This window comes from Orbicella franksi, chromosome 11 (genome assembly GCF_964199315.1).
Source record: "Orbicella franksi chromosome 11, jaOrbFran1.1, whole genome shotgun sequence".
Lineage (NCBI taxonomy): Eukaryota > Metazoa > Cnidaria > Anthozoa > Scleractinia > Merulinidae > Orbicella > Orbicella franksi.
This window is the reverse complement of record NC_138155.1, coordinates 23,332,240-23,344,704: the sequence shown is the minus strand read 5'-3', so window position 1 is coordinate 23,344,704 and position 12,465 is coordinate 23,332,240. Positions and strand designations below refer to the sequence as shown.

Here is a 12,465-nt window from a genome sequence, read left to right as displayed (position 1 = left end):
TCTCTCTGTCACGTTATGTTATCTGGCCCTCTCACAGTCACGCAACGTTCTTGACATGTAGCCGGAACAGATCTTTGGTTAGCTCGCAGTAGTTTTGTTTCTTTTGTTTTGAGGAAGAATCATTGGCAACAATGTAAACTCACCAACTGGTCGCACTATGGACGAAGTCTCTAGAGATAAAAGATCCCAACTTAATGAAGTAAATAATTTTCATATTGAATTGGGCCGGGTTGTTCAAAGCCCGATTAAGCTAACCCAGGATTAGTGAGAATTTTGATTTCAATTTTGTAACTTTTCGGTGAGGTTTTCTGTTTATATTATTTGTCTTTCAGTTTTGAGTTTTAATAATCTTAAACTGCACAATACATAAGCAATGAAAAACATTTTTATACAAGAAAAATTGATACTTTGGTTAACTTTTAATCTTGGGTTAGCGTTAACCGGCTTTCGAACAACCCGGCCCTGAACTATAATATTCGACTCCTGTCGGAAACTCCATGCCAATGGCAGAATAACCATATTCGTATTCTCGGTATCGGACTGGAAGTAGCTTGCAATGGAGGCTTATGCGGGGAAATATCGATCAGGGTTTGGAACGTTCTCCCCATCTCAGGCCCCCCATTTCAGACCCCTCATCTCAGACCCCCCATCTCAGATCAGGGTTTGGAACGTTCTCCCCATCTCAGGCCCCCCATTTCAGACCCCCCATCTCAGACTCCCCATCTCAGGCCCCCATCTCAAGCCACCATCTCAGGCCCTCCACCTCAGACCCTCCATCTCAGACCCCCCCATCTCAGGCCCCAAGCCCCCCACCTCAGACCCCCCACCTCAGACCCCTACCTCAGACCCTCCACCTCAAACCCCACGCTTTTCGTGTGAGACTACGATATCAGGCCCTGAACATGACACCTACAATCTCAGACCCCACGCTTTTCGTGCGAGACTACAATATCAGGCCCCGGCAATGTCAGATCCCACGTTTTTCGCGCGAGACTACAATATCAGGCTCCGAACATGACACCTACAACCTCAGACCCCACGCTTTTCGTGCGCGACTACAACAATGATCAGAAACCCTCGAACCTTCGCCAAAGATTCATTTTTCTCTCAGCCGCGCACATTTATGAATCGACATACCAGCCGCCTGAAGGGGTTTATTTATTTGATTAAGGAGAGGCCAAACGTGAAACTTCATTTCAAAATTTCAGTCAACGACATATGTTTACGTGGAATAAATTGGTAATTTAATGGGAGTCCATACCCTCTGGTTGCAAGTAGACGACTTATTTTCACCTATACGATATTGCTTAAACCGGTATTTGAAAATAGTGAAAGAGGTCTTCCAGTGCTGTCGATGAATATAACTATAAAAATTTCGGGCGTAAAATTATACAAATATCCATTATCCCAATAAAGAAATGCTATAAAATCACCTTACGCTGGATCTTTATCAACGTGTTATACACTTCTCGTCGGTCTACCTTATTGCATAGAAAAGCTTCGGTACATTAAACGAGTAATATGCGAGTGTGAGAATTGCGTGACTACATGAAGCAATCGACAGGATACCAATCTGTCAGCGAAGTCTGCTAATAAACAAAAGCATTTTGAGGTCAACAAAAATTTCAAGACGCTGGTTGCGTGACTTGAAACAAAGTGATACATATAATTATCTTAGAACGTTTTGGGACGGATGCTTGCTTCAAAAATATATTTTAAAAGTATATATTTCCTAAAAAATAGTACCAGAATACGGTAATAAGAAACGCAATGCTGTGAAGTCTATAGGCTAGAAAGGAAGTTGCAACAATGACGACTTTCTCTTCCAGTGAACTTGCAGTTTGTTATTCGTAATAGCCATATTTCATGATAATTTCAGTACACTACTGAAAAATTACTGTATTACTTAGCACAACAGTTAACATAAAGTTAAACTCGACACATAAAACAGTCAAACCCGACCGATATGATCGGGGTCTGATATGGTACGTTGGGGTTTGATATGGTAGGTCGGGGTCTCGTACTGTATGTTGGGGTCTGATATGGGGGGCCTGATATGGTAGGCCACGTCCAACTCTAATAGGAAATACCCGGGGAAATATCATTTGCATTTGAAAAGACTCCCCACATTAGCCTCAGTTGCAAGCTAGTTCCAGTCCAATACCGGGAATACGAATATGGCCTATTTGCATCTTTCTCAATAAAAAAGCCTTTCCGTTCTCAATAACTTCTTCGTAGCAAAATCCAATTATTTCAGTATATTTAATTTCTTCAGACTAAAATGAGATTAAAATCAAACAAAATGCGGTGTGTTAATCTTGAGAAGGAAATTGACGATCAGGATTGCGTTACTGGAATCTCAGTTATCGATAAAATGTTCGGCGATTTCCCAGCTCAGTATCAATTCAAATTTCACCCCATTTTTCAGTTCTCAGCAAGTTTTGCAGATCACACATCTCAGCTGATAGTCAAAAATGCGTCTTTTGTCACCCGTGAGGTGACAGATATATTTTTTACCAACTCTCAGCCACCATTTAACCATCCAGATCCTCGAAATATATCGAAAAGAAAAAAAAAACCGTTATCTGGCAAGCTAAGTGGCGATAATTTTTTGAGCAAAAAGATTTTTGCGCGCGTGACAGCCATTTGCACAAGATGGATGAAAACAAAATAACAACTTCCGGCTTCCGGCTTCCGATTTTCTTTAAAACTCTTCCGGTCCCTGAGTTTTGCATCCGTTTCCAAGTGAATTAATCAAGAATTGCGTTTCCGCTGCATCTTGGGGAAGTGGAAGTGACAGTGCATTTTAAAGACTAATATATAAGCATTTTTAAGAATTAAGATTAGTCTGAGGGAAATACCAAAGATATAAAAGACCGGTAGTAAGTAATTGCTCGTCGAGAGAATACGGGGGTGTAAAATAATGGTGGGTCTTTAATTAAGTGTCCCAGGGTCGAGCCACGCAAACATTTGATATAGTCACCATAAATAAAACAAAGTTTTTGCCAGAGTTCATTAATATATTGGTTTGTATACTTAAAGCTTTTCTAACTTTTATTTATTTCCTTTCCGTAAAAATTTATTTGTCTTCATGTTATTTTTCCTCAGAGTAAGTAAACTGACCCTTGGCTGCATTAGATCCGGCTTCTTGCTGTGGTTTTGATTTGAATTTTTTGAGTGATGGATTGAAAAGGCCAGACTTATTCTTTTTTTACTTTCGTCTAAACTCTCAAAAAATTTCTTGTTAAAATATTCAGCGTAACCGTATTACATATCTCTTCGATCAACAACGTGACCCAGTTTAAATATTTAGTTTTATTGACTTTCAAACCATTGATATACTTATCGCGAAAAAAGAATCTTGTGAGATCTTAAGGCCCTCTCTTCATGATTAAACGTTTTCGTTTGCTAAAATGAAACTTAAAACCCTTAAAGAATAAAATATTTATTATGAAACATCGATCGATTTCGGTTGCTTAGCACTACAGGGCGAGTGCGTGGAGAATCCAGTTTATAAATCTCACCCATGGTGTTTTTTGTTGTGCTTTCGTTTTGTTCCGATTCAAACCTTTTATTCATAATTCAACAAGCATTAAAAAAAAAAAAAAATACTAGCCTATGTACATCCGCCCCCACCCCTCAGAAAAATCGGGGAATAGAGTGATCTTCCAGAATGTCTGAGCAGTTTGAAAACGTTTTCACGACTCATTTTAATACAACCACTTACAAGAATCTACACGATTTCCTGTTGAATAATTGTGTTTGAACGCATTTTAACCGATATAAGAATAAAACCGCAGTTAATTAAGAACATTTACATTTTCTCAGTTTTGGAAAGACCCGATATACATCTGCACACACAATAACATTTGCTGCCTTTGTTTTGCTTGAAACCAATTGCGTGACCAATTCTTCATTCGTCACGCATTATTGCTACCGGAACATGCTTGCTGGTGACTCATACAGGTGGTGTCGAGAACGGAGAGGAAGTGATTATTACGTTTAAAACTTCCTTTACTAGATATTTCTGTTGACTGTTCATAAATAAAGTTGTCAGCTCACAGCCAGTTCATTCCATTTTGAAACTCGAGCTGAGCTGAGCAGACGAAGGGAAACGCTAAATCCAGTAAATTGTTCAAGAAATGACAACAGCAGGTACCGAGTTTGATTTTTAATTTTTTTATTGACAGAAATGCAGCATATGAGCAATGGAATAATGTATTTTTGTCTCTCTTTGAGGTAATTATATTTTTGCACTTTTTAAAATGTAATTGTGCATTTTTGCTAACAAGCAAGGAACCGATATAAACTAACGATTTGTCGGTTTCACTCCATTCGGTCCAGTTTGATCCAACAATGATGTTTTCAAAATAGCAATTAAGGATATTCAATGGCAAAATTTGAAAAATTTTATGGAGAAGTAGTCGATTAGTTTTTGATATCATCCAAATCTACATTGGCAAAATTTCAAAGCTCATTGTTGAAAGAAATAAGAATTCAGACCAAATACTGTTCGTGGCTATAGAGTTGATCCTACGATCTTGTTTTAAAATAGCAATTAAGGATGTTCACTGGCAAAATTTAAACATTTTATGGAGACATAGTAGATTATTATATATTTTTTTGAATTTATATCTACATTGGCAAAATTTCAAAGCTAATTGCTGAAGGGAATAACAATTCAGAGCAAATATTGTTCGTTGCTAGAAGCAGTTAAACAAATTGAACAGTCTTGTAGTTAATTAATATTAGTTAGTTCTTCGTAAAATAAGTTTGATATAAGACTTTTGAGCCTTAAAAAGGCCAGTCATTTTACTTTCCAGCGATCGCCAGAAGGACTGAATTAGCCATATGTACTGCATATAGAAGTAAAGCACTGATGTGTGGGAGAAAAAAACCAACAGGCTCATGTTTCTTCATGACTTATGTAGACATTAAGTTGAACAGACTCGCAGTTTTCATTTGCCACTTTGTAGTTCTTCGTAAATTAAGTTTGATATAAGACTTTTGAACCTTAAAAAGGCCAGTCGATTTACTTTCCAGAGATCATCAGAAGGAAATTAGGCATACTGCATTTAGAATTGAAGCCAGGATATACGTGGGAGAAAAAAAAAACAACCGATTAACGTTTCTTTGGGATTATTTAAACCATAATGAAGGTGCGGTGAGCCAGTTAACTCACTGTCGATGATCATAAGGTTCCTAGATACCGAGGGATCTTATATCTATAGAATTTCGGAGTTGATAACAGGAAAATAAACGTCATGCATTTATAGTCTTATTCGGTGTGCCTATGGTGAACAGGTGCTGAGCGATTCAGCCGGACAGTTCGAGCAGACATGGTCTAATCCTGCAGGATCAGTTTGTAATGGTCTCTTTGGCAACTGAAGCACGAATTCAGTGCTAGAAATCTTAAGTAGATTATTGTTCTTGTTTTAAACGTTTTTCGACCACCATTTAGTATTACTAAAGTTATCCTTTACTTAATTTAGTCTCTCTTTGACTCCATGATGTCAAATACTGCAGATAACAGACATTCGAGATACACATATATTATTTAAGAGAATTATTCCAAACTATAAAAGAGCACCATTCTAAACATACAACATACAACACTCGCGCTAGCGAGTGAAAATATATTTCGACGTAATGCGTGCAAAGTGAGCCATGTTACTCTTCTTTCTTCCTGTGTTAAAAAAAAAGAGGGAGTCGAAGAACCTTCTCCCAGAAAATTGGGTAAGTTAATTCTATCCTCGAATCCCCCAGTTAATTCCAGTTTTAACATTATTTCGATGTTAACTGATGTAGTAATTAAGCTTTCGTTAAATGGTCATTGTAATACTTAGCGAAATTAATGTTCTAAAGGCGAATGCAAAGCGTTCAGTGCCCCGAGTGAGAGTTAACTATATTATGATGAAATCTTCCCTTAAATTTCTCTGCAATTTTATTATATGCTTCCCTGCATGGGTGTAATCGTTGAAAGGAACACAGTTAAAGACTAGCAATTACGTTTGCGAAAAGACCCAACAGAGTTTCATATATCTATTCGAAAACAAGCTAATTCAGTGTGCAATTGTGAAATTTCTTGTGTCTTATATAAGTAAGATAACGTACTATTTTTTATGCTTTCATTTTATGCTTAACTATTAGGGTTAGGGTTATGGACGTAATCAGGTGTGGTAAGAAATATTTTGTAAACCCTCGAATCTGCTTCACAGTCCTAGTGAACTTCAAATGTACACAAAATTGGACGGTCCTACTGAGTGCTGGCTAGAAATCTACGACTCTTTTAGGCATAAAGAACAGACTGATATTAAAATTGACTTAGTACAAGTTCAAGTCTGCCCTCGCTAAGCGTACGTGTACTTACGAGCAGCTGTGGAAGCTAAGCGGTTATAAAATGGCTACCTGCCTTCTCTGAAGCGGATTACATGATCCTAAGAATAATTTACGTTTTGTTGATAGAGTAATAGAAAAAAATTCTGAGACATGAAAAAGTTTGCTATTGGTAAAGCAAAATGTGAGTGAATGTTTCCTATACAATTTTCGTCTTGTTCTTTAGGTAAACCATATCTTTCAAGGCACTTTAATTAATTCAAGGGCTGTGAGAGGTTTCTCGATTCTCTGCTCGCGAAAAGGAAAAACACTATTTGGACCATTTTTATTTCCAGAAATTTCTAGTAATGATATTAATGATGCTAACTTTATTCAGTAACGCATTTTTTTTCCTCTCTCTCGTTTTTACAAACACCTGTAGATGAAGAAATGGAAATTAACAAGTCAAACAATGCAAGAGGTAAACCTCGATATAAAAACATTATTCATTTGTGGGAGTTTCTGCTGGAACTCCTGGCTAATGAGAACTTTTGTGCCATTATAAGCTGGAGTAGAAGAGAGCAAAATGAGTTCAAGTTAAAAAAACCCAAAGAAGTTGCTAGGCGATGGGGGATTCTGAGACGAAAGAAGGGGATGACCTATGAGAAACTTAGCCGATCATTAAGATTTTATTATGGCCAAGGAATTATTCAAAAGGTTAGTGATAAAAAGGCTTTAAAATAAGTACAATACAGTAAAAACTTGCGAGCAAGAACCTAGGTTTGTTCAAGTTAACCTCTATAGGTTCTTATATAAATGGTGTTTATTGTGAAGTTAGGCTTCTTAGGTTAATATAAATTCTTATAAAAATGAGTGTATTATATATAAATTAAAAATACACACTGTAGCTGGTCGAAATGACTATAGAGCTGATTAAAAAGTAGTTGACTGGAAATAAACACACAAGTCAGAATATAGGCTTTTCTAAATTATCTAAAAGTAAACATTTTAATTAAGGTAAGAGAATACAGAACAGTTACATTTATGTTTTTCCCACTGGGTTTTCTCTGGGCAACAAAATTTACTCTCAAAACGAGGTTTGGGGTAAAATGGCTGGGGAAATCCAAAAGCCGCTTTATCAAAACTAAGCAATTTGTAATTGATATAAAATATTACAATCTATTAGAAACAAATATTCCATTCATAATTCACACACATGTATACAATAAGATGAGGCAATAAAAAAAATTATCAAGTATTAGTAGGTAAATAGCAAAATATACTAATTATAAAAAGAAATTAATAACAATGAATAAAAATGCGAAGTAAATTCAGTGTAGAAACATAAACAGAGTGTAGAATCTGAAATCTCTCATCAGTTTTATTCCACACTTTAGGCCCTAAATTTACCATAGCTTTTTACCTTACCACATGAAAGTACTGCTCAATAGCTTTCATTTGAATCGGGTCACACACTAGGGTTTCATCCACAGACTTAAACGTTAGAACCACTTTGTACAGCATGATAAACAGTACCACATGAAAGTACTGCTCAATAGCTTTCATTTGAAAGCATAGTCACATACTAGAGTTTTATCTACAGACTTATAAGTTAGAACCACCTTGTACAGGATAATAAACAGTACCACATGAAAGTGCTGCTCAATGGCTTTCATTTGATTGGTCACACATTAAGGTTTCATCCACAGACTTAAACGTTAGAACCATCTTGTACAGCATAATAAACAGTACCACATGAAAGTACTGCTCAATAGCTTTCATTTGAAAGCATAGTCACATACTAGAGTTTTATCTACAGACTTATAAGTTAGAACCATCTTGTACAGCATAATAGCTGTTAATCGAATGCCCTCACACTAAGTGTTCATCTGTAGTCTCAACATGTGCAGTTAGTATCTAAGAACCATCCTGTACTGTAAACAGTACCACATGAAAATACTGCTCAGTATAGCTTTCATTTGAATGATTACGCACTTGTGCAGTTTTCCAGAGTACTCTTGAAACTGCTCACTGAACCACCTTCTCCAGCATTAAATGAAAGTACCATTAAATAACTCAGATAACTTCAACGGTAGGATTTCATCCCCAGACTTAAAATAGAATCACCTTGGGCGGGGTTGTAGGTTTGACTGAAACACATACTATGCATATCTTATTTACCGAGTAAATTAGAACTTGTTCTTGTTGACTTTTTTCGGGTTTTATTTCTTGTGCTCCCGCAGGTTCCTGGCCAAACCTTCACATACAGGTTTGACAAGCTACCTTACAAATATGAGCCAGGAATTACAAGATCTCTTCGTCATGAGCACAAGATGGCTGCAAGCCTCCATGAACAAGAGGAAATTACTCCTGATCAAACTACAACTCAGATAAAACCCAGTTCACCATCTGTCTCTGAACAGACATCATTTCTCCCCACTTGCAGCCCCGGAGAGGATTCCTGGTCACTCGTACCCAAGCCTGCGCTGCCAGTTCGGATGTGTCCTCAGCTGACATCCCAGCTTGTAAACTTGTCCAGTATAACATTACCGACGTCTGTTCAGCCTGCACCTGTTAAACCTGTTTTGAAAACAGGCTTACATGAGTCTTCTGCTAAGTCTATTCCTGTGTCTGTAATTAAAAGAGTACAAACTGACCCAAACGATATCTGTTTCAACGCCACTATAACTAATAGTTCAGTTTGTATTGCCCCAAGCCCCCCACCTCAGACCCCCCACCTCAGACCCTCCACCTCAAACCTCACGCTTTTCGTGTGAGACTACGATATCAGGCCCCGACAATGTCAGTTTTTACGTTTTTCGCGCAAGACTACAATATCAGACCCCGAACATGACACCTACAATCTCAGACCCCACGCTTTTCATGTGAGACTACAATATCAGGCCCCGACAATGTCGGCTGTCATGTTTTTCGCGCAAGACTTCAATATCAGGTCCCGAACATGACACCTACAATCTCAGACCCCACATTTTTCGTGTGAGACTACAATATCAGGCCCCGACAGTGTCAGTTATTACGTTTTTCGCGCAAGACTACAATATCAGGCCCCGAACATGACACCTACAATCTCAGACCCCGCGCTTTTCGTGCGAGACTACAATATCAGGCCCCGGCAATGTCAGATCCCACGTTTTTCGCGCGAGACTACAATATCAGGCTCCGAACATGACACCTACAACCTCAGACCCCACGCTTTTCGTGCGCGACTACAACAATGATCAGAAACCCTCGAACCTTCGCCAAAGATTCATTTTTCTCTCAGCCGCGCACATTTATGAACCGACATACCAGCCGCCTGAAGGGGTTTATTTATTTGATTAAGGAGAGGCCAAACGTGAAACTTCATTTCAAAATTTCAGTCAACGACATATGTTTACGTGGAATAAATTGGTAATTTAATGGGAGTCCATACCCTCTGGTTGCAAGTAGACGACTTATTTTCACCTATACGATATTGCTTAAACCGGTATTTGAAAATAGTGAAAGAGGTCTTCCAGTGCTGTCGATGAATATAACTATAAAAATTTCGGGCGTGAAATTATACAAATATTCATTATCCCAATAAAGAAATGCTATAAAATCACCTTACGCTGGATCTTTATCAACGTGTTATACACTTCTCGTCGGTCTACCTTATTGTATAGAAAAGCTTCGGTAAATTAAACGAGTAATATGCGAGTGTGAGAATTGCGTGACTACATGAAGCAATCGACATGATACCAATCTGTCAGCGAAGTCTGCTAATAAACAAAAGCATTTTGAGGTCAACAAAAATTTCAAGACGCTGGTTGCGTGACTTGAAGCAAAGTGATACATATAATTATCTTAGAACGTTTTGGGACGGATGCTTGCTTCAAAAATATATTTTAAAAGTATATATTTCCTAAAAAATAGTACCAGAATACGGTAATAAGAAACGCGATGCTGTGAATTCTATAGGCAAGAAAGGAAGTTGCAACAATGGCGACTTTCTCTTCCAGTGAACTTGCAATTTGTTATTTGTAATAGCCATATTTCATAATAATTTCAGTATACTACTGAAAAATTACTGTATTACTTAGCACAACAGTTAACATAAAGTTAAACCCGACACATAAAACAGTCAAACCCGACCGATATGATCGGGGTCTGATATGGTACGTTGGGGTTTGATATGGTAGGTCGGGGTCTCGTACTGTATGTTGGGGTCTGATATGGGGGGCCTGATATGGTAGGCCACGTCCAACTCTAATAGGAAATACCCGGGGAAATATCATTTGCATTTGAAAAGACTCCCCGCATTAGCCTCAGTTGCAAGCTAGTTCCAGTCCAATACCGGGAATACGAATATGGCCTATTTGCATCTTTCTCGATAAAAAAGCCTTTCCGTTCTCAATAACTTCTTCGTAGCAAAATCCAATTATTTCAGTATATTTAATTTCTTCAGACTAAAATGAGATTAAAATCAAACAAAATGCGGTGTGTTAATCTTGAGAAGGAAATTGACGATCAGGATTGCGTTACTGGAATCTCAGTTATCGATAAAATGTTCGGCGATTTCCCAGCTCAGTATCAATTCAAATTTCACCCCATTTTTCAGTTCTCAGCAAGTTTTGCAGATCACACATCTCAGCTGATAGTCAAAAATGCGTCTTTTGTCACCCGTGAGGTGACAGATATATTTTTTACCAACTCTCAGCCACCATTTAACCATCCAGATCCTCGAAATATATCGAAAAGAAAAAAAAAACCGTTATCTGGCAAGCTAAGTGGCGATAATTTTTTGAGCAAAAAGATTTTTGCGCGCGTGACAGCCATTTGCACAAGATGGATGAAAACAAAATAACAACTTCCGGCTTCCGGCTTCCGATTTTCTTTAAAACTCTTCCGGTCCCTGAGTTTTGCATCCGTTTCCAAGTGAATTAATCAAGAATTGCGTTTCCGCTGCATCTTGGGGAAGTGGAAGTGACAGTGCATTTTAAAGACTAATATATAAGCATTTTTAAGAATTAAGATTAGTCTGAGGGAAATACCAAAGATATAAAAGACCGGTAGTAAGTAATTGCTCGTCGAGAGAATACGGGGGTGTAAAATAATGGTGGGTCTTTAATTAAGTGTCCCAGGGTCGAGCCACGCAAACATTTGATATAGTCACCATAAATAAAACAAAGTTTTTGCCAGAGTTCATTAATATATTGGTTTGTATACTTAAAGCTTTTCTAACTTTTATTTATTTCCTTTCCGTAAAAATTTATTTGTCTTCATGTTATTTTTCCTCAGAGTAAGTAAACTGACCCTTGGCTGCATTAGATCCGGCTTCTTGCTGTGGTTTTGATTTGAATTTTTTGAGTGATGGATTGAAAAGGCCAGACTTATTCTTTTTTTACTTTCGTCTAAACTCTCAAAAAATTTCTTGTTAAAATATTCAGCGTAACCGTATTACATATCTCTTCGATCAACAACGTGACCCAGTTTAAATATTTAGTTTTATTGACTTTTAAACCATTGATATACTTATCGCGAAAAAAGAATCTTGTGAGATCTTAAGGCCCTCTCTTCATGATTAAGCGTTTTCGTTTGCTAAAATGAAACTTAAAACCCTTAAAGAATAAAATATTTATTATGAAACATCGATCGATTTCGGTTGCTTAGCACTACAGGGCGAGTGCGTGGAGAATCCAGTTTATAAATCTCACCCATGGTGTTTTTTGTTGTGCTTTCGTTTTGTTCCGATTCAAACCTTTTATTCATAATTCAACAAGCATTAAAAAAAAAAAAAATACTAGCCTATGTACATCCGCCCCCACCCCTCAGAAAAATCGGGGAATAGAGTGATCTTCCAGAATGTCTGAGCAGTTTGAAAACGTTTTCATGACTGATTTTAATACAACCACTTACAAGAATCTACACGATTTCCTGTTGAATAATTGTGTTTGAACGCATTTTAACCGATATAAGAATAAAACCGCAGTTAATTAAGAGCATTTACATTTTCTCAGTTTTGGAAAGACCCGATATACATCTGCACACACAATAACATTTGCTGCCTTTGTTTTGCTTGAAACCAATTGCGTGACCAATTCTTCATTCGTCACGCATTATTGCTACCGGAACATGCTTGCTGGTGACTCATACAGGTGGTGTCGAGAA

At 37.6% G+C, this 12,465-nt stretch overlaps 1 protein-coding gene across 1 annotated transcript; it reads left to right on the top strand.

Annotated features, from left to right (window-relative positions):
* Positions 1-3,773: 3,773 nt before the first annotated feature.
* On the top strand, positions 3,774-9,092 carry LOC145502223 (uncharacterized). Its single transcript, XM_081481479.1, has 3 exons — positions 3,774-4,155; positions 6,758-7,032; positions 8,559-9,092. The coding sequence occupies exons 1-3, from the start codon at positions 4,143-4,145 to the stop codon at positions 9,090-9,092; spliced, it is 822 nt and encodes a 273-aa protein (XP_081337605.1). The 5' UTR covers positions 3,774-4,142.
* Positions 9,093-12,465: the final 3,373 nt, after the last annotated feature.

Excerpts from the sequence above, each read along its gene's own strand:
- LOC145502223 (XM_081481479.1), top strand. Across the intron at positions 7,033-8,558 it reads GCCAAGGAATTATTCAAAAG|GTTCCTGGCCAAACCTTCAC; the intron begins GTTAGTGATAAA and ends GTGCTCCCGCAG.